At 39.6% G+C, this 23,185-nt stretch overlaps 1 protein-coding gene across 2 annotated transcripts in view; it reads right to left on the reverse strand.

Annotated features, from left to right (window-relative positions):
* Positions 1-1,367: 1,367 nt before the first annotated feature.
* GRIN2A (glutamate ionotropic receptor NMDA type subunit 2A) overlaps positions 1,368-23,185 on the reverse strand; it is a 158,370-nt gene continuing 136,552 nt past the window's right edge. Inside the window, exons 12-15 of one of the 2 annotated variants that reach the window (XM_058849603.1) lie at positions 20,053-20,240; positions 9,041-9,279; positions 5,866-7,466; positions 1,368-2,273 (exon numbers count right to left, since the gene is read on the reverse strand). In XM_058849603.1, the coding sequence (XP_058705586.1) occupies positions 2,258-2,273; positions 5,866-7,466; positions 9,041-9,279; positions 20,053-20,240 (2,044 nt within the window). In that variant the 3' untranslated portion in view covers positions 1,368-2,257. Of the gene's footprint in view, positions 7,467-9,040; positions 9,280-20,052; positions 20,241-23,185 lie in introns of both variants that reach the window. The other variant, XM_058849602.1, reaches the window with a different exon arrangement.

Raw genomic sequence — 23,185 nt, forward strand, 5'->3', positions numbered from 1 at the left:
GGGAACGGGGCGAGCATGGCAGCAGCTCCACATGGACAGCTGAGGAACTCCAGAGGAGCTTTACACCAGGTACAGTATGGGCACATCAGACAGAGACTCTGCATGATCAGAAACATGCAAGAGACAGGACGGGCGTGAGGCTACTCCCATTTAACCACAGCTTCACAGGTGACTCCATCACATCGAGCACATCGAGCCCTTCGACTGTCACACCGTGCTGCTGGCTGTGCTCATATCCACATCACAAAGAAATACACAGCTGTGATTAAACTGAGCTCCCTCAAATGCTGACACGTTGCTAATACATTTAAATAAGACAGTACAGGTGAGTTTGGGCGAGGAAATGGCTTGTATTGTAAGTCACATTTTGAAAGGCCTTTATGTTCTTTCAGAAGTTCCTTCAGCACTACTAAGTTTGGAAGGCTCAGCTCTCAATAGAAAGGAAGTTTAGATTAACAATTAAAAAAAAAAAATCATTGGTACGAAAATAATTTAAGTCTATCCCTGGAAAACTCCTTTTTATGTTGCAAACCAGACTGTCCTACAAAAAGGAATGCTTTAACAGGACTTTCAAGCTAAGATAGGATCAGGACTGGGAAAGTTTAGCAAGGCAATGTGTGACACTCATCTTGAAAGAAGCACACGATGTGATGATTAACACTTGACACAATCTAGCCAAGCCACAGGATAGTTATTCTTTTATATTAAGTAGGAGAGGATTTTTTTACAAAAGTTTTGTTTTCACTAGGTTTTATACATCTTAAATGCAATGTAAAGTGACAAAAAAGTTCACCTCTTGAATTCTTCCTAAATCCAGGCAGATTCTCAGACCCTTATTTCTGTTCGACATTGACAAACTCAGCAAGGGAGGGAACAGTACCAAAATCTTCCTCATCACTAAGGTGCATATGTTACACTGCAGAAATATGCAAATAGCAAGTTATTCCATGAGGAATGGATCCTGATACTTTTCTCCCATGCTGGGTAGTGACATGGTTTAAAGCAAATGATTCTCCCAGCTATGCAGGGGGTACTGCAAACCCCACAAAAATCCTATTTGCATAAGCACAGGAACCTATAACACCTCCAAGGCCAAACCTGGTACTCACAAATTTACCTGGCAGATTTTTGAGGCTAAGGATAAACAGACCATGCTTTTCTAAGCCTACCTGAGATATCTGAGTTAGAAGCCTACACTTTCTAAAAGGTCAACAGAGATAGGTTATATCTTTCTGGACACATCCCCCACATAACTGCTCCAGAGCCTTCAGTCCTCTACTTCCATCCAGAGGGAACTTGCTTTCTCTTGCTTTCTCTTGCTTTCTCTTGCTTTCTCTTGCTTTCTCTTGCTTTCTCTTGCTTTCTCTTGCTTTCTCTTGCTTTCTCTTGCTTTCTCTCTCTCCCATCTGGTAACTGAGCTCAGCCTTCCAGCACAGAAACCCAAAGCTAATCACACAGCTCTAGCCTTTGCCTCCTTTAAAACTGTGTAAAAATATTTGCCTTCATCAGGAAAAACAAACCACACCTGATTCCCCTTCTGAGCCTTATTTCACCTCTTAAGTGTTCCTGAAAGACCATAAAGAGACATGTATTTATGAGATGCTGCCAAAACACAGTGAGCTGGCGGTGATTTCATTTCTGTCTGTCCACAGCACTCTTTCTCCTAACCAAACTTCTTAGATAGCAGAGTAATGAATTCTGAGAAAAAGCTGCAAAAACATTAAATTAAATTTTCCAGAAATGCAAACTCTTAATTTGCCTTAATTTTATCTTATATATTAAAATATCTTATCTCCATGCTTTTAAATTCGTGGGTGGCTACACTGTTCTAAGAAACAAGCAGAACACAAAATCTATTTGAGAGAAAAAAAGGAAAATTTACTGCAGTGAAAAGGGAAAGACAAAACCATGAAGAAATTCTACAATATCTTTAAAAGAGAAAAAAAGCAAGAGGCAGGTATGTCTATGTAGCTGTTTTTACCTCCATGTACCTACTGCATTCCTCAGCAATTCAATATCCTGCCTCCACAAAAGGTGTCGTCCAGGAGCAGTGTAACACTACAGGACATGCTACCAAGAAGGACCCATATCATTTACAGCCTGATTCAGTTCCAGCTGGAGTCACAGGAAATCTTGGTGATAGGAATGACCAACAAACTGCTAGAGCTGTAATCAGGAAAATGTAACAAGTCACCAGCACCATCCAGAAAGGTACAGAAAGGATGGCCACTTATGCAGGAAGATTCTTTTCTCCTCTTCAAGTATAGCAGCAGCTAGAGTGAGAGAGAGGGAAATACAGAAAGTCTTGATCTCAGTTTAATTGAAAGTCAGTGCAAATATATCAACAAAGCTCAGGCAAAATTCAGAATTCCACGCGCTCTACGGCTGAGCCTCACAAGCTGTGGCTTGTGGCTCTGTTGAAGATTTTTCTTCAACTTCTCAGCTGCTTCTTCTTTACACGAGCACATCTGCAACCACACAGGCAACTGCCCACAGCCCTGCCTCAGCTCTCCTTCCCCCTTCATAGACTCGGATTTATGCCAAGATCAAAACAACAAATGCATGCAGACTCTCCCTCTGCTTTCAGTATCTGGTGGGGTTTTTTCCCTCTTTAAGGCAGCATCTTATATTTCCATGTGAACAACTGCTGTGCAACATTATCAAATCTTCCCTCAGTCTCTCTAGTTTGGTTTAGGGCAGGTGGTTGTATTGCATATTGCAGATAATAATAATAAATCTCTTCAGTCACCAGAAATCTGCTCAAATCAGAAAAAGCAAACACTGCAATATATTTTCTTGTAGCTAATTTGCTTGTACATTTCACAGAAAGATAAATCCACCTGGGTTGAGGATGTTTACAACTGAATCTCAAGAGAGAAAATGTAAATGGGAATTTTTCTCTCCCACAACTTCACATACAGTACTTGTATAAATATTGAATAATGTGTGTCTGGTTAGATAGAGATGATGATACAAAAGACTTGGAGCGATCAACAAATACTTGAGAGCTTTATGATGATGTGAAAGACAAGAGCCACCACTGAGTTTTATGATTTACTTGGTAAAATGCTCAGCAATTTCCATGGCAGGATTTGGCATGACATCAGCAAAAATCATATCTGCTGAAACACACCAGATAGTTCAAAACACTTTGGATTATAGTTAATATACTATGATTTGGATTGGATATTAAAATTTTCCTGAAATATTTTTTTTATAGTCATTACAACATTATGCCTTCAGTGCATTTGCCTTCCTGTAGACTTAAGAGCAAAGCATACTTGTGTCTTTGGGAAAAGGTTTGGGTTCATGACAAGCAGTGTTAATCCCACAGATATCCTAACCCTGCTTAGCTCACACAGCCCTTCCTAAGAAATCTGAGTCTCTCTAAGGGCAGGTAAGGAACTTCTGTTTATAAAAACTCCCTCCAGTGAGGAACCAGAAAGCATCCCATGTGACTCAGGGCCAATAATTATGACCAAATGTTGAATAAAGAATACCCAAAACATATTTTTACCTGAACAGTTTAGAGATACCCATAGATATGCTTTCTGATCATACTTATAATAAAAGTATACTGAGATTTCTGGAAGCTAGAAAGAGACTCGGAAGCCCAAATCTCATTACATTTCATTCCTTACAAAATATCATCCCTCACCATCATGGTGAAGGTACACATACATTTGAAAATAACAAGAACTCATTCTGGACTTCGATAGTCAAAGTCAGTTTAAATCTGTTTAATAATAACAAAAAAAAAAAAAGCTGTAAACAAAATTCAGGAAGCTTTATTTTGACTATCCCTACACATCATTTATATTATTTTCTGTTTGCAACTCTGCTCTGCAGTATGCTGTTCTAAATTAAACACATTGCATACTGCACCTCTGGCATGCAGATGCTTCAATTACAGCTGACAGGCACAATTCTGCTGAAAAGAGTTTCAGTTTAGAGAAAAGTTAGGATTATATTCACATTTTCCAATTCACAGTGGTAATGGTTTCCCTGCTCACTGTTCTTCAGTGAAATGGAGGGAATAATGCTTGAATAATCTAAATTTCCTCTACACAAAAATCCTAAAGCAATTCTCAAAGTAGCAGGAAAATGGGAGAGCACCACCTCTGGAACACTTTCAGTAGTTAAATGTATTAGCAATTATGTTTACTTCTTTAGTGGAAATTAAATTTACAGCTGTACACTCTTCTGAAAGGCTTCCTCTCTTCCCTTTCACGCTCCCTTATGGTTAAAATCTAGTGGGGTTTTTTTCTTCCAGTGAGGGTAAGGAGGGGTGCGTAGCAGACATGTCATTTGTGAAATAATCTGATTGACATCTACAGAAGGAAAAGTCATATAACAATGCATCCCTGTTATTGGAATATCCTTGTGTATCAGAAAGTGATAATAAAGATACTGTTTTAGTTATGTGTGCATATATTCACTTTATATAACAGACTTGATTAGAGAGGTTAGAAAAATGGTCTGATGTTCAACAAATATGCACAATATTGTGGAAGGAAGAAGTCCTTCCAAAGGTGTTAATCCTTCTCTGTGTATGCAAATAAATGGTACCACGCTCCTCACTGATCACACTGAACTTATGGCTGTCGGTGTTTGATACTGTATTAACAGCTTTAATACTATTAATATACAATTAATTAGTTGTCACTAATACACTATGAACAAAGAACTACAGTGGGTTGGGATTTGGTTTGGGAAGTGAAAGAATAAAAGAAATACTATACAGCCCTGAGTAATCATCAGTAAGGGGCAAATGCAAACTTACATACACGTTAGGCCTCAAGGTTACTAATAAAGTCCACAGCTCCATAGTAAGTGCCATATAGTGATATCTAAAAATATATACTCTGGATTAGGCAGCTGTGAAATTTCTGACAAGATTACTGAAAACTTTTCAATGAACTTACTTGGTAATGGTAAGTGCATGTGCAATATAAGAAAAGCATTTGTACATGAACATTAACCAATATCCATGGGGCTCCCTTTTGGTACACAGCAGTTCACATGTTTGGGGTTACTGCCTTCCCATCTACTGTCTGTCAGTCTAGAAGGAACATACTAATTTTGTGCTAACACACTGTATTTTATTTATTAAGGTCCTGGGGTTTGGGGTTTTCTTTAATTATTATTTGGCTTTGAAAATTATTATGAAGTTAAAATATACTTTTGGAAGTCTTAGATTTCTGTTCTCTTTTAGAGTCTTACTTTTGAATCTGTGCAAATGCATCCTTATTTCTTCTCTGTGTCATACTACATGCATACCATATTGCTTATCCAATACTAGAAAATCATTAAACATTTCTAAGGACAAAAGTACATTGAATGATACTTAGCAACATAAATTAGAATAACCGAAATAGTAAAATAATTAGGTACAAAGCAGCATAGTTGCCAACATATATTGGGGCTATTTCAGTACAACTTGCCATTTATATATAAAGCATACATAAATGGCTATTTTTTATCCTTTTCAACAAGACATATTTTAAAAGGATAGTTCAGAGCATACCAGTTTACCTATTCATGTACAGAAGTACATTGGGAAAGGGAGAGGTTTATGTATCATTTACCAGAGCAGGATACTGTTAAAGGAAAAATTCTCCCTCTAAGATGGTGGCAACTATTCTTTCCCTATAGATAAAGTGTTCATGGAAAATTTAAACATCTGATTCAATGCTAGGCCTTTTCTTATACACACGTGTATTGCTACAGGAATTTAAAACCCTTGGAGTTGAGTACAAGCTATTCCTATTTGCAACGTAAGGCAAAACATGCTCTGAAATGTACATGTCATTATGGATCCGACCATCCCTGGAAGAGTATGATGCTGTAGACTGTATGGATGACCTGAAATAATTATCATTTCTTCCTCTTGTTGGCAATGAATGTTTATAAAGATCAGCTGGACTTCGCCTAAGAGATAAATGCTGGTCATCACGATAGGTGTGCAGGAAGGGGTTATCATCCGAGTGAACAGCATACAGGGACTTGCTCCGCTTACTGTCCTCCAGAGCATGAGTTACAAGTGAGGCCTTGTTGCTCAACAGTTTGCTTGAGGGAACACTAAACATGCTTGCATATGGACTACTTTGAAGAAATTTCTCTCTTTCTTTCAAGCTTATACTACGAGAAGGTCTTCCAATATCAATTTCCCTGGACTTATCAGCGATATTATCAAAAGAGTGTTGCCTGCTAATCCTCAGTTTATTCTTTTTATGATATTGCAGAGCACTACTTTGTGACCAAGTACGCTCATATATTTCTTCAGGAAGTGATAAGTTCGTTGTATCCTGCAGCATCTGATCTTCCTCAATATCATAGAGGTTCCCCATCCGCAGGCACGCATCGCATTTATAGGGAGATCTGGTCGAGTAGTGCCCCGCGTAAGTGGGCATGTTGGAGAGACAGCTCCTGCAGTGGGTGGAATTCTGTCTGTACCTATCGTTCATGTCACCTAGGGAAGTATTTTTTTCTTTCAGAGTGTAGTGCTTTCCATAAAGTTTATACTGGTCATTATTTGGAAGACTGTCTTCATTATGTGACGGAGTCCTGTTAGAGTGTTCGGCTTTCCTGTAGTTCTCGTTGTGATCTTGGTAAACATCGGGAAGCTCTACAGGTTCTGGAAGGACAATGTTTTCAATGTACTGAGGTGTGTCCAAGCGGAATCCTGGCTCCTTGTCACCATCAATTGTGTAGATTTTATCCCGTGGAGAGCCCTGTTTGGTTTTCAGATATGTCAGTTCCACTTCACTACAGTCTTTTGGGTATTTTGATGCTACTGTCCTTTTTTTAAAATTGTCCTTGGTTTTGCGGTGCTTGTTGTTGTTCTCAGCTTCCATGTGGCAAGTAGCTCTGCTTGATGTCTCTGATACATCTGAATGGACAATCTCTTCAGGAAGGTATCTTTGGCTTTTCAGTGAAAGCTGCCTGTTTTCCTCTGACCCATTTTCTCTCTGGGAACCTTGGCCCTGACGTACAGAATCTTGGCGTAAAGATTCAACAGATTTCATCCAAAGCTGCCTAGGTCTGGAGTTCACTTTTGCTTCTGTTGTTACTGCAACCTCTACTGTATTTGGATTGGACTCATTCAGTGTGAGAGGATGCTGCCCTTGGAAAACATAGTTGTTCAGATTGTCCTTATGTCGATTGCCAGGAAGTGTCTGCAGTTCACTTATGTTGTCACCTAAAAAGTTGTCCTTTGTCTGAAAGGATCTGTTATCAGAAAATATCAAGTTTCCCTTATCCATGACCATGTCCATAATCAAAGAACCCCTCTGAATAAAATCAGTTGTTCTTTTGGGTGAGTCAATTCTTGAAGGATTGATATTGGTCATGTTTTTGGCTGTTCGCAGCAGTTTTAACATGTTGGTTTGTGAATTGGTCAAAGAAAAGTCAGGAGACTTCTTTTTCTCTTCAATGTGTACTCCATGGATGCAACTGTAAATACCCTGCAATATGAGTAAAGAAACCAAATTAAATCACTAGATATAACTTTTTAAATCTTCCATTTTAGTTTTAATTAGCAATAAAGAAAAATTAAACATTTTTTATCTAATTACTGGGAAGATTAAAAGTACGTCTGTAACTTTTTATCATTTCCTTGCATTGAAATGGAGGGATACTTTCTGCTACATCTGTTAGTACCACGAAGGAGAAAAACTGTCAGTCCTTCACAAACCAGTGGTCTGTCTTGGCCTCCCCAGCTTATTCCAGAAACACAAGATTAGAAGGTACCCCAATGGGTTCCCTAATCTTGTCACAATATGAAACTAACCTCCAATAATAGATACTCTCTTATTTTAAATCAGTGATTAAGTTTCCCCTCTAAACGAGCCTGTAGTGGGACTATTTTACTGGAGATTAAGGTACCCTTCACTTCTACTGAAATAAAAAGGCTTCTAGCCATCATATTTTAGCTTTTCTGATCCCTATCTCAGTATATATGAAAAAAACCCCAGCTCTTTCTAAAGCTGAATCTGAGTTAATTTGAGCAAAAGGCTGAAGCCCATTTTCTCACTTTAATCTCTTTGGTCACTCCTGTGAGCTCAATTGACATTTCCAATCTAGCAATTCTCAGACATTTACCTTTGACGTAAGTACTTCTTTTCCCCTGCATTTTTTAGGAGAATTTAATATAAAAAAGGACAGAAATATAAGGCTCAAATATAAATTGTGGAGGTTAGGGTGCATATGGTTTCTAGACAATCCCCAACAGGGTAGAGCAGACTATTATTAATGCAGTTCAAAAATGGTCCAATCTATTCAACAGGGTAATTGCAGCACACTTAAAAGCAATTAGCCATTTTAGTATCATTTTCAGTTCTCCTCAGCTATATAGAAAATCCAGAAAAATCAATTACTTAATAAAAGTTCTAGCTGTTTTAAAAATATGTAAAGAAAAAAGCCAACCAATTTGTTGAAAATATAAGAATAAGCCCACATTTCCTTTTTTTTTTACAAGTATCAATTTCTTGCATATGTAAATCCCCTATGGCACTGGTAAAGTTATCATTAAAATTGCCTGAGTGTCTAACCAGACACAAATGATACCTGTGTTTGACCTTTTCTCAGTTTATTCAAGTTTGCTATCAAGAAAAACTTACAAAAACATTCCACTGTACTTTTGTAACTTTAAATTCTCTTGATTAAGAAATGCCCAAAGCTCAGAGCTAGTCTCTTATCAAATTAGTATTTTTTTATTTTATTTTTAATGTGGAAATTAATACATTTCCTACATCTACCATTTCTTCATTGAAATTTCTCCTTACTGTACTTGTTTTCAGCATTCGGTTACTGATTATCCTGGCATATACCCTATGCATACCCTAAACAGTCCAATGGATTAAGACTTCCCAAGGAGTGCAAATACATCCTAAGCTCATTGACTACTCCAGAGCACCACACTGCTGCTCTAACACACATTTCAAATTTCCAGGTGGGAATAAAAGGAAGGATAATGTTTTGGGGAGGCAGTGTTTATTCTTTCCGTTGTCTAAAGGGGAAAAATGAAAGTCGTACTGACCCTGCTGATTGAGAACAGCAATCCTGGTCTATCCGAGCAGACTCCAGTGAAGCAGAATCTAAGTTTCCAGTAAAATAAGTGCTCCCAGACAAAGGTTATTAAGCTGAGTGCCATGGCTGCTGCAAGCATATAAAACACTCCTGCCATGTTGTCGATGTCCAGCTGGCTGCTCATGACTTCATTCTTCTCGTTGTGACAAATACCAGTCAGCCACAGGGTTTCTAACTCTTCCATTTCCCCTAGGGAGAGCAAGGAGTCAAACCAGTTAAAATGCAAAAATCACTGCTCACAGTATCCAAAAGTCTTTGCAAGTTTAAAAATACAACACCATTTAATGCTTCATTTGTGGGGCACTGCAGACTTATGTAGCCAGGAGTTGCAAATAGAGCGGATATCAACTCACAGCACCCTAGTTTCAGATGTCCTCAGATTTCATAAATTACGTGGGAAGCTGGATGCTCTAGAAAGGAGGATCTGTGGTTTAGATAGAACTTTCTTCTGGTTGCTGTAAGTATTAGCACTTGCTATAGAGAGTAGAATGAGCTAGTAAAGAGCTGGGACAGGCTTTAGTGATCAGAGAGAGAACTCAGCAGAGAAGCACCCTGACACTCAAGCAGACCCTTTCATGCCCCCTCCACTCCACTGCCCTACACCTGTACCTCCCTGATCCACTCTGACCCCTGCCTTTGGCCCTTCCCTTTAACATCACAAGACAAATTTCACAAATCCTTGCAATTCTTTTAGAATGTGCCATGAGAAGTTTGTTCTTTCCCATCTGATCCACGATAACCTTATTTCTTCTTTCCAAATAAGCTGCACTGTTGTGGCTGAAGCTCTCCTGACACATCTGGTCTCTGCTCAGTATCTCTTCCCTTTTGCTGCTGCCATTCCAGTTTCCTGGGCAGCAACAGAAACACAAACGGCCTCACCACGTGCCTGAAACGGGGCATGTCTGGCTCTGGCTGTGCCACATCCTGACTGCCATTAAAACACTTCATTTACTTAAAGCTAACGAAGCAAATCTGCTCCCTCCATCTCTTGTGTATTCTTAACTTTGAATCCATATTTCACTGATGAGATTTGGCCTCAGATGAAGGACACTGTCACCTAGCAGTGGTTGCTACTGCCAGCATGGACAGAGGCAGGCAAGAAACTCCAAGTGTTCCTGCCAAAATATTTTTTTTTTTTATTTTGCTTGATTTACTAATTTTCAAACATTTAATGTTGTTCTTAGTGAAGCACTGCATGGGCATACAGCCTTTTTACTCTCTTGGGATATAGTCAGCTGAGTAATTATCATTTTTAATGTCATAAACTTATTGTTTCCAGAAAATACAGCAGGCAATGTAGAGGGCCAAATAGGACAGTATTAGCTGTCTTGGTGTGTTTTCCAATTTAAGAGATGGCTTCAATACAGGGGAAGAATTTCCATGGTACAAATCCCTAATCCTTAGCCGGTGATTAGGGAATACATTCTCAGTATTATAATTCATACATCACTGGAAAAAAGAACAGAAAAAAATGGCTAGAAGCTATATTGACATTTCAGCTACCTTCAAGCTAGACTAGAAGATCAATGACCTGCTGTGCAAAAGCATTTTGCAGGAGAGAGTGCCAGGGCACCAGGAAAGCTGCAGCCCACAGATAATTTGGATGTGAGTTCCAATTGGAAATGGAACACAAGACTGTGATGGAGAAATTGCTTCTCAGAGAATGCGAATGAAAAACTGAAGTAGAAAGGACAAGTTCTGATGCACTTTAGCAAAGGCATTTCACAAATGTGTAAGAGGGATTATTCGGTCTCTAGCTAATTCCAAGTTTAATTTTGTGCTTGAAGCACGAATTGAACCTCTACATCTGCAAAAGGCAATGTGTCTTCTCCCAAATTACAGTGCTCAATCTTCAAAATACCTAAGAGCATCCCAAAGAAGAAAGTCAATCCTAATGAATCTTTTAAAATCTTCTAATCCGGGACACTGGACAATAAATTATTAATTGTAACAGTATAGATATTGCACACATAGTTAATTGGGGTTCATTATTGCATTTCCATATCTTAGAACATTTGGATTTCTTTTGTTCTGCTAAACCTCAATGGACTGTTTCCCTCGTCTCCCTTTCAAGTCCTCCCCAACGTCTATGAATAAAACTCACAGAGGCTAGAGAAGAGAAAAGAGCCCAAGTCCAAAGAGAGAACAATATTTCTGGTCTGTGCATTAGTAGCTGAAGCTCTGCCAATCAGATCTCGTTACTTCCCACAGGAAAATTCACATCTCCCATGATTGTCAGACATCAATTTCATTTGACTGCTGTGCCCTTTCACTATTCATAACAAAATTCACAAAGGAATTTAAACCTCTTTTTTATTACTGCTTCCTCTGTGTTCCTTTCCCTTTGGCATGTACATCTAAAGTAACTATTGATAATCCAGCAACCTTTCCAAAAACATCCCAACAGAAATGAACCAAGCTTGTTTTCAGTCAAGATAAATGACAGTGCCCTGGCAAGTAAAGAACAAAGCCTTGCAGATCCTGCTATTGCAATATCCCTCCCATAATATCTGACAATGACAGCAATCACTGCTAATTAATGTGCAAAAGGAATCCACATTTTTATAGATAGCAAAGCACTGTGAATCATTGGACTGTCATATCTATGGAATGATGCTATCTGGGAATGGACATATTAGGCTGATAATTCTGGTCTCTCCATATATAGCAGTTGCCATTTCCAGTACATATTTTTATACATGTGCATATATATTTCTATGTGTGTGTGTGTGTGTGTGTGTACACAGAGAAACACAGACAAAACTGGTAATAATTTAACTGTAATAACACTTCAGCATAGCTGACCCTATAAAACTGGCAAAAATTCCCAATCTTCTTACTGCTTTTCCTGCCCATTACACTTTAAACCAGATATTCACAGAAGCCATAACATTTTTATTACAAATTCCTGAGGCATGAGAAACATTTTTATCTGTCAATTCATTCCTTATTAAAATCTGTCACTTCCAAATTTGGCCTGGAGTTTGAATTCAAAACATTGAACTTTGAAGCTTGTTATAATTTGGTTCAGAAAATAAATTCATTTAAAAGAACAAACTCCATTTGGAGGAATGTTGTCTTTCAAACCTTTTTGGGTGGTCTGACTTGTGAGCTGAATGCGTAGGGTGATGACACCTATAGCAATATATTATACTTTGGAACTGAAAGGCCAACGATTTGTGATTACCAGGCACTGGAGAGTTCAGTCATCCCTGTGTGTGAATAACACTCATTAGTGAGTGGGAGCTCCAAATATTTCATAAAACAGACCTTGGAAATCTAAGTCAGCAACCTCAATATCCATAAATGCCAGGCCTCACTGAACTGAGTGTCAATGGAGTTCAAGTCTGCATCTAATAGGGGGGGTCTAAAGTTACTCATAAATATTAATCAGACTTATTTTAAAGGTTTTTGTTTTCACTTCAGGCACTTGCTAAAGGAAAGTAATGCCACAATCATCTCCTACCTTCATTCATGTGTGGACCAGATTAAGGTATAAATGAACAGCTGCAGATCTCAGCAGAGTACATCATGACACTAGCACGAGACCAGAAAATGAAGAGTAGCAGAGTATTTGACAAAAAAAAAATATTACAGTATTTCTTTTCTGTTTAACACATCCACAATCTATTTAACCTGAAAAACTCACAAATGACTACATGATTCCTACACTAAGAGATATTTAAAAATTCTATAGCACTGTATCATAAAAGATCTGCTTCATTTATAGTGTAAGAATGGGCATAAGCAAGTGCTTTAAAAATCCATATTTTAAGCAATGTTGAGTGTCTGCAGCATTCATTCAAAACACGCTCCAATAAACTGCAACATTCCAGTTCTCTCACTGGTAATCCAGCACTATTTACAATGGGTTTAGGTTACAGTGCAAACAGTGTAAAAGATCCCTTTGTGCTCCTCCTGGGTTTGTTCCTGTGGCTATGGAGCTCTCTGCCCTGGCTGCTATTTGCACAGAAATGTGCCAGTTGGCCTTTTGGCCAGAAAAAAACCACAAGGGCCTTTCTTTCTACATAAACTCCTCTGACCTATTTCACACTTTATCATCCTGGGAAGCGCTGATAAACTGCCCACTGTGTCCCCTGAACAATTTTGTCACAATAAAAATTTCATTATCTAGACACAGAAACGATACAGTCTAAAGGGTGGAATCACATGCTTTTCTTCATCAGGGCCCTTAGCAGGCTCTGCAGGCTGTGCCACCTCTCCCTGGTGCTGACACACATGCTGCCCTTTTGCAGCCTGTGTCACTGGCTCTTGGGATGTGTCAGGTCTCTGGGATGCTTTCAGGGTGTTACTGATCTCCTCAGATTCCTTTTGTTTCTGTGGCACACAGGCACCTGCAACCACCTGAGCACTGGAACCCAGTGCCAGGTACAGCTGCACCAACCTGCCAGGCCCTTCAGCAGCTCTATCAGCACCTGCAGCTGCACAGGCAGTCACCCACCCCTGACTCCAGAAAACATTGCCTTGCATCAGTGAGAGCTGCCTGGAAAAATGAATTCTCCCGTATATTGCGTTGTGCCACGCACTGCAGCCATCCCTGCTCTGTGCACAGCCTGCAGGAGAGGGCCTGGGCCGAAGCAGAAAGGGATGCCCTGTCCCAGGGGGGAAAGCAGAGCTGCAGCCCAGCAGCCTCATTGCTTTGCTGGGTAAGTACAGCAGAGCTCTGGTGTCAGCACTTCCCTGGGACTTGCGTAAGGCACGGGCCAGGAGCGGGTCACCAGCAGGAGATCTCAGTGCATGTGTCACGGCAGAAGGTGCCAAAGGCTGCTGTGACACTGTCAGGGGCGGTGGCTCTCGTGCAAAGCGCTACCCTGAGGCTCAGCCTGAGCAGGCAGCACAGCAAACTGCATGCACCGAGTAGAGATGATGAGTAGGAGGGTTAAATATGTACACTCACACTGGTCAGATGTAGGGCATCATCTTCAAAAGAGCCTGGCGGCACTAACAGAATCACCTGCTTATTCAGGCTGGACAAAAGGTAGTTTTCAAATTTAGGGACAACCTGTTCCGTGTTTACTCTGGTAGAACTCCCCCTAAGTGACAGGGGAGGAGGACAGCACCCCATCACTTGGGGACACCTAAAATAAAAGGGTGTTTCCCCCTGAAATGTGGCATCCAAATGGGTTGATGTGCATTTGGTTCAATAAATTCATCAATTCCAATTTGACCCAGTTTTATGATCCATACAGAATGTTTCAGAGAAGAGATTATATAAAACCACAGCAACTTTTCAAATTCAGCCTGGATCCCCCAAAACAATCTCTCATATTTTCTGAGTTATTTCCCCCTGTAAAAATAGCAAGAGGAACACAGATGACTGACAGCAATAAACTTACTGTGAGCTAATGACTTCACTCTGCATGTCCCCATTAGTTAAGGATGAATTAACAGAACTGCTAAGCACGACTTTCAATATTACAATCCCTCTAACTCTTGTTCAGCTACACAAACGCCCTCCACTTATACACTCACACTCTTCAGTCACATTTGTTCCACCCACTGCTTAAGGAGGACACTAAATATATAAACAGAAAATCACTGTGATTGTGGGTGTATTCTGCCTGAGCAGCACACACTGAAAATATGTCCTTATAATCACATACGTATTTCCTTCTTGGGCTTTAACAGCCCGTGTGAGTCACACTGCTACACTTCCTTATAATCTAGACAGTGATTTGGAAGGCTTATGCTAAAATATGAAAAAAATAGCAAAGAGCTTTCCCCTTCCAGATGTAAGGGGCAAATCTCATTTCCACAGTTACCTATTACCCATAAGGACTGGGAAGCAATTATCCACCCAGGAAAACAATTCTTAGTGTACTAAGCTGCCCTAAAAGCACATGAAGATTAACCAGAACTGAAAGTTATTAGGAAGGGATAACAGACCCTGTGGAAACTCAGACCAGAACCAGTTTTCTCCTTTATGTCTCTGAGACTCTAATTGCTTTAAAGTTTTCAGCTTCAAGGGTTAAGGGCTTAATACAGCTACACCATCTGCCCTCTTCCTGGAGCTCTCTTCCCACACTGTCTTTTGAACTGAGCTCTTAATCTGCAGGTAGTGCAATACATTAGAAATGCCTCTGATGAGTAGATGCATAACCTGGCCAGCTGGCTGGTATTCTCCACTCCCCTCAAAATTGTTCCCCTTACCCAGTTTTTATTGTTCCTTGTTTCCAACCATTTCTGCTTCCATGAGTGTTTTATCCCTCTATTCTGCTGCATCCCTCATAGCTAAAGGCTCCTTGCTGTCTTTCTCTCCATCCCATTCACACTCAAATCCCCTCTTACTCTCTTAATTCTGAAGGAACTTTGTCATTTGTAGTTCAATAATCTCATCTTGTCACAATAAAAAAAAAAAAAAAAAAAAAAAAAAAAAGAAAGAAAAAAGAGAGATGGGAGGAAGACTGAAAGAAACAGAGGGAAAGAAAGAAAAAGAGAAAGCTGAATTTTTCTCACTTTCTATGCACCAGCAGTTCTACACCAAATCCCAAAGACACGGTGCTGTGGGTTTCAGAAACGACGCCTCCCAAATGATTTTGCGGAATATTTTTTGTACAAAGTACCACTCCTTAAAAGGCACATGCAGCCCAAGGCAGAGGAGTATCAGCAGCACCAGGGCCTGCAGACAGCTGGCCTAAAGCTCCTGCTCTGGGAGCTGGAGGAACACGGTCCCTTCCCAACGCTGCGTCCGGAGCTGCTGAGCCCCGCGGGCTGCGCCTGAGCCCTGCCCCGCTGCTGGCAGGGCAGTGTGCCCACAGCAGGGACAGCTGCCAGGTACCACACTGCTGCTGGGGACACCAGCCTGCCCAGCTGCTGCTGCACAGCTTCACAAAAGAAATCAAAGCGCGGATCACGCGATTCCTCAGCGCACGGCATTTCTGTTCTGACACATTCCCGTGGCTGTGGGCGGAAGATCCAAACAAAATGATGGTGCTGTTTCTTAGCAGCCGTATCATTTTAGTTGCTTCTGAACTCCTGGGTGCATCTATTTCTCAACAGAAGATTGAGATCCTGTGTCTCAGTAGAAATATTTTTACTTCTCTGTTAAAAAACAATGGAAGTTATATCTTGTGACCATAGCAAGACAAAAAAAAGCAGAACAACCACCACTGGGCTTTAGAGAATCATCCCAACCATCAACTGTCTTAACAAAGCTGCAGATGCTAATCATCAACTAAAAGCTTTTGCAGATAATGAGATGTGCTGTACAGATAGCAAGACGAACAAAGCCAGAAATTCACTAGCAATGCACTTCACTCATATCCCTTATGCAAGAAAAGGCAACTCTGAACTCTTTCTGTTGAAAAGATTCAGAGTTCCAAAGCAATTAATCTTACACTAACAACTGCTTATTCATCTCAACTTCCCACGGGCAGGACTACGTATGTGAGCTTGCACAAACCAAGGGATGAAACCTTTTGAGTATAATTATACTTTTGAGACAATTAAGTAGCTATTCTTTAAACTCCTCAGCAACTCATTCCCATCCTTCTTTCCTCTGACTCTTTTCCTCTTTGTCAGAGTAACAAATTTGGCATCTTGTAGCCTGCTTCCTTACATGGAGACTTCAGAGCTGCTCTCACAGTGTGATTGGTAATTGTCAGTGTAATTGGTCCACCCAGTAGAACTATCCTCAGGATGGGAACACTATTCATGTAGAAATATATAGATAAACCACACAGTCAGAGCTTGAAGTTATCCCTAACACAAGCCTACATCACTCTGCATTTAGTTAATTTTTTTTCCAAAGATTAAAAAGAGGGCCAACAAGAGGCCAACAAGATTAAAAAGAGGGTTCAAAGTCATTGGCTTTAATGCAGAAACAGAATCGTGCTTTGAGAAGTATGAAAAGATGCCCCTACAAGAACAAGTAATTAATTCTTCAGTTGGATGTTTTACATCAGCAAGGAAGAGGGAAGAGGTTCCTATCCACTGCACAAAAAAATCATTTCAATGTGTAAGTGAACTGGCTTAGATAGAAGAATTATATAGAAGCAGCAAAGAAAAAATCAAGTGAGAAAAATTACAGAAGAAAGACATGTGCAGAGGAAATTGGAAGCTCTAAAATACATTTCAAAAGGCCATTTCAGTACTGGGTAAATGTAAAAAAGAGATGAGATTGTGGCTTTTTGTATGTGCAATCAGATATAGTTTTACACAAATTACTTGATCTTACACAAGTATATAGTATAATCCAAAACAGTTTTTCCACTTATTAACATATTATTCATATAAAGAAATTGTTTGTTGGACTCATTAGAATGTTTTTTTCTTATAGTTATGGAACTCATTAGGTTTACAATCATTCACTGAAATTATTCCATACCCTAATGAATGCCCTATTACACATACTGAAGAATAATTCAATACTACTTGGGGCTCTGCTGTTTTACAGGCTTAGTCTTTGAGGATAATATATTCTACAGAAGTGATACATGTGAAAGAAGATTTCTGCCTCCATTTGTGTTTGCCTGTTTATTTAAACAACCTCATTCAGGCTCCACTGAGGCTTTCCCAGGAGTACTCTCTTAGGATGAAACTTTCCCCCCAACCATACTTGCTTTTAGTCTAGAGAACTTCAAAGAGATTTTTAGTGATACAGCAAAGTGATGTTGGTCTGAACTCTGGGTTCACCCCTTCTAGCTCACCAAAACAGAGTTATGTAAGTTCACAGCTAAAAAGATTACCCATCGAACTACTGAAGTTAGACATGGATTACAAAATCAGGTCAAACTAGTTCTGGGCAATTACTCTTTACATTTAATTTCTTGGTGGTTAGTTCCAGTTCACCTGCAATGTACTTTGTAACTCAGTAGAAGAAATTTCATTATTAGGGATTTTTTGTTAATTTTTTTCTTTTTTATTTGCCCCCAAATAAATTTCTACATATCATATATGTCCAACTACTATTCTCTTTACTAGAGCCCACATCATTTTATGAACAAATTTAGGGATCCTTCACAAGAGAAAAGTAATGTTTTAGCATTCCTGGGTTGTTCAGCATAACTTCTAACAGTAATGAAAAAATGCCATAACTGTATTCACAATTCCCACGGTTTGTGCATTCAAAATGTTTGTTTATCTTCTGGGCAAGATGAGCAAGAGCTCAGACATTTCATAATGAGGTTTCATTCACCCGGGTGTTCCCTATATCGATTGCTATTCTCTAAGTTTTAATATTGAGTTGTGTAGATAATTCATTTGTATTATTTTAAGCAACTAAACATGGGTTAAAGATAGAAGCATTTGTATGCTATGGGAGTCCACAGGTGAAAGTACAAGCAAAACAGTAAGCAAAGTGTAAGACTTTTCACACTTTGCTCCTACCCACTATGTTTTGTACCTGATATTCAGAGTTGAGATGAAGCATAAACATGCAGCACCTTCAGTATTTTGATGAACTTTTTCTTAAATAGCTTCAACTGCTTTCCCTTCTATTTCATTTCTTTTCCTTCTCTGTGATTTAATTTTTTGTGTTGGATGAGAAGTATCAAACATGATGAAGGAGTAAGCATGAAGGAAATGCAAAGTGAAAGGAATGAAAACCCAAGTGTTGCTCTGGCTACATCTAGAGGAGTTAGCCCACACTGAGAAATGCAGCTCAGATCCTCCTTCAGGCTACAGAAGCTTTTTCTTCTTTAGTATGGGACCAATAATTCAACTCAGATTCAGATTCTTCATTTAAAAATGTCTCAGAATTATAGCACTGAGTAATTCTTAACAGTATTACACAAACAGAAAATAACATTCAAGAATATGTGAATGTTTGAAAGGCAGCCACTGCAGGTCATCTAGTCATTCCTTTACCCAAGTAAGTGAGGTCTCTTCCATGAGCCTCTCTAAATCCAACAGATGGATATGATGACACTATTATTTCCATACAGACACCAGACAAAATGCATCAGTCACGATGATGACAACCTCTTCCAGTTGTTTAGTGTTATAAAAGGAGTAAAATCTGTGTGTTGGAAGTCTAACACTCATTGTCTGCTCCATGGAAATTAATGCCCTGGGGTTTACAGAACAGGAGGCCACTATGCTAAGTCCTGCTCTCCACCACTCCTGTTACACTGAAATTCACCATTCTTACCATTGCTTGATATGGTGATATTAAACCCATATTTATTTTTTTATAAAGCCTTCTCTTTCACTGATAGAGAAATGCAAAGTCAACACATACATCCATATAGAAAAAATAAAGTTTATATAGTACACACCATATTCCAATCTGATAGAGGATTTAATCAGTCATACTATAGAAAATTTTTAATTACCATATTGCTATTTGCCTGTACAGATGAAACACAAAGCTTTCTAAAATCAAAAAGAAGTTCATACCCTATGTGGAGACTGAGTCATCATTGTTGTTTTCAAATATATCAGAGATGTGCAGCAAGTTTTCTCCTGCAGGGCAGAAGTGCCAGGACCTAGAGTTCTTCTATTTTATGTTAGAATGAAAAATATTTGTTTGAAGTACATTGAAAGAAGTCACCTTAATTCAATTTCATTGGCATTCTTTTACCAGAAGTTTAAATGAATCCATCCTAGATTAGGGATCACTCACATCAGTTCAGAACTGAGCTAAACACTTTTGAATATAAGAACAGTCAGGCTGAAAGATAACTCATCTACCAAGGAATTGCTCAGAGACAAAAATAAAGGAAATAAATAAATGTATAAATGCTCTCTAACACTTAGGCCAGCTTTACTTTGTGATGTATATGAAAACACTTCCTGAGAATAGATGCCAATGCCCTTGGCAGCGAGGTGAGCTAGAATCGAGTGGAAGAGAACTCCTGTCTCAGCAACAAGAAGTAATTTTACTTTGTTTTACCTTTTTTTATTTTAAAGACTTCAAGAGAACAGGATCAGAGCTACTAAAACCAAATTAACTGCACATACATAGAGGAAGAAAAGAAAGGAAAAAAGCTTGGTCCCTACCGTCTCCCACAAACTGAAGGAGGGCGAGATCAATTTGTCTCTTCCAAGGTGATCCTTTCTGGAGAGCAATCCCATAGCCAGTGGTGGCAAAGATGTACCCACTGCCTATTGTGACAAGTTTGCAGCCTTCATCTCTTCCAGCTTTGTAATTCAGCACTGCTGCATCATAGATGAAAGCATCCAACTTCCTGAAATAAAAGAAAACATTTTACAAACCAAATCATTAGGGGCAGCTGTTGTCAGACTTCTTTTGTCCTTGATGTTAGGACCCTGTTGACTATCATATGGATTCTTTGATATCATTAATTACATATCCTGCTCTGCTGTATCTAAAATTAACAAAAGGCATCTATTTTAGTGAGGGGAAAGTAGGACACATAGTTTTGCATTTCTATTTTAAGGGATGCTGTTAAAAAATACTGAGCAGGAGAAACCAATCCACAAAATGTCTTGCCCTGATATCTTTGTATCTTTGCTCTCAGTATGGATAATAAATATCTTGAGATGCAAAATGGTCTCCAAAAGCAACAGAAAGGACAACAGAGAAAGAATTGAAACAACAATTGACAATAAGTTTATTTAAAATACTGAAGGAGATTGAAAATGTTCACCAGTTTTACATACACACCCTTGTTTTACTTCTCTTTCCAAAAATAAACAGTGAAGGTGGAGGTTAAGTCCTTGATAAGACAAAGGAAGATACTGAAGCATATGTCATAGAGCTACCTAAAATCCCACTTAAATATGATAGAAAATACTTCTTTATGATTCATAGTTCCAAACATATTATTTGTGTATCTGAAGCACAGCAGGAAGAAAGGAATTTGTGAAAAAGTTTAAGCTTTTACCCCATCTATCTAAAAATGGAAGAATGAGATAATCCCATTCTCTAAAGAATACAGGGAACACAACAGGAGTGGAACACAAATTCGGTGAAGAAAGGAAAAGAAGCAATATCCTCCAGGGATACCTTCTCAAAGGCACTGTAAAGCAAGTTAGAAGGCAGGTGCATGGATGTTTCACAAAGGAAGGCAGTGAAAATGCACATACAAGAAGAGGAAGCCATTTGGAAGGACAATCACTTGACAGCAGCAGATCCCAGTCAAAGAAAAGGCATTCTTATACTGCCAGAAATTCATATGCAAACTTTAAAAAGAAACAGATGAAACTTTATTTTGCATTACTGCCCTCATCTGCAGCCAAACCCTTTTAAGATTTTTATTACTTGCACAAGAGCAGCAGCCTACAACAGCAAGAGGAAAAAGCTGTTGGGGCCCCAGCTCCAGCCTCACCTGAAAGACACAGGAAAGCAAAGCCAGTCCACTCCCAGTAACACAGCCTCCCTTCCCAGCATCTTCGTGCATCCCCTGGGAATCAGAGGAGCAGGGGGGACACGGCCACTCAAGTGGCTTTGCTGGATGGTGTGGGGGAGTGTCACACTGCCACCCCCATGGGCTGTGCAGCCCCAGGCACTGCCAGCTCTGCAGAGCATCGCTGTGCAGCACTGCTGAAGCGACCTGACGGGCTGCAGCTGACACTGCACTGCCCACCAACACTCAGGGCCTGTCTCCATGCAAAGGCAGCTATAAAAATAAATGTATTGTGGCACAAACAGGAGCAACTGCATCAGCTTCAATTACATTACATCAGGGGGCAGCAGCTGGGAATTCTCTTCCTATGAAGTTTTGGAGTCACAGTTGCTATTAAGCTTAAATCAGTTTATGTTGATAAAGCTTTTCATTTATACCCACAGAACAGAGCAAGACCTAGACATATCACATTTTGACTACTGACAGAAAAAAAAGCCCCAACAAGCTTTCATGCATATCATAATTCAAAGTTTATTCATAAATGATCAATCAACAGAACCCTAACTTTTTCAGAACTCTAAATCAGATACCAAAAATAAATACCAAATAAAGAAACCCGTGTCTTTCTCACATTAAACCAAGAGGAATACCAGGAGAGAACAGAGTTCTTGGATTTTGTCTGCTGTTGGGGAAAAGTTAAGTTCCTGTCACTAATTACTGCTCTTTATTGCTTTCCTTCAAGGATATTTCTCCCAACAGTCACCATTCAAGTCATCTAATTGAAATTTAGTGAAGTGGTTAATTCAGAGTAGAGGTGGTTCATTCAACCATTAAAAAAATAGTTGGCCCATCAGTTCTTTTGTTTTTCCCCTCTATCCTAAATTTCCCTTGGCCCAACTTTCAGTTTAAAAGTCAGATTAGCTCCACCAATGCTCAAAATTTGGTTTCCTCATTCCTTTAAATGGATAATTTAATATGCAGAAAATCACTAAACATCTGGTAGGCGATGTCACAAATTCAATCCATAAATAAAACACGGATGGCTACCTGGTACTGAGGGTAACTAAACTGGAAAGAGCCAAGAGGTGCTGGGGCACTGCCCAAGCCTGCAGCCTTCAACGTAAGATCGGAGTTTTCTAAATGATGGGCTTTGATGCAGCACCTCAGAGACAATCTTTGCTTGTATAGAGAGAAAAACCAAAAATCTATGTCCTTTGGGTAGGCTCACAGTGGGAAAAAACCCCACAAACCTGCTTGCTGTACCCTCAGGATGTTGTCACTTTTCTGACCTACAGCAGCCAATTACCAAAACCAAGAGCCCAGCCCCAGCCCCTGCCATCTGCATTTATCTGTGGGGAAGGAAGGAAGGAGGGACTGCTCCCCTCCCAGAGGATGCTCACAGCTCAGGGACTGGGAGGTGTTGCTCTCTCCATGGTACAGACACTGCTGCAACCACACAACTTAAAACACACTCTGGAATTTGTCCTCTGTTTATTCTGGGATTTGTAGTTTTGCAATGCAAGCACATAAAACACATGCTGTTAAACAGAGAGAAAATATAAAAAGTCAGCTACTCTTCTGTCAAAACAGTCTCAGTCAGGAATACAAAGGAAAAAGATCTCTTTGCTAAAGACTCCAGGGCAAAAGCCTTGTGCTACCTCAGAAATTACAGTCTTCACATGCAGTTTGCCTCCTTGGTTACTGAGCACTGTAGTAAAACTTTGGGACAGAAAGACAAAGCACGGTCAGAGTTTCCCTCGCTGTGGAAGCAGCTCCCAGCTTCCCAGGAGCCTGGGATCAGCGCAGTGCTCACACGTGGAGCA

The sequence above is a fragment of the Poecile atricapillus genome, chromosome 14 (genome assembly GCF_030490865.1).
Source record: "Poecile atricapillus isolate bPoeAtr1 chromosome 14, bPoeAtr1.hap1, whole genome shotgun sequence".
NCBI lineage: Eukaryota > Metazoa > Chordata > Aves > Passeriformes > Paridae > Poecile > Poecile atricapillus.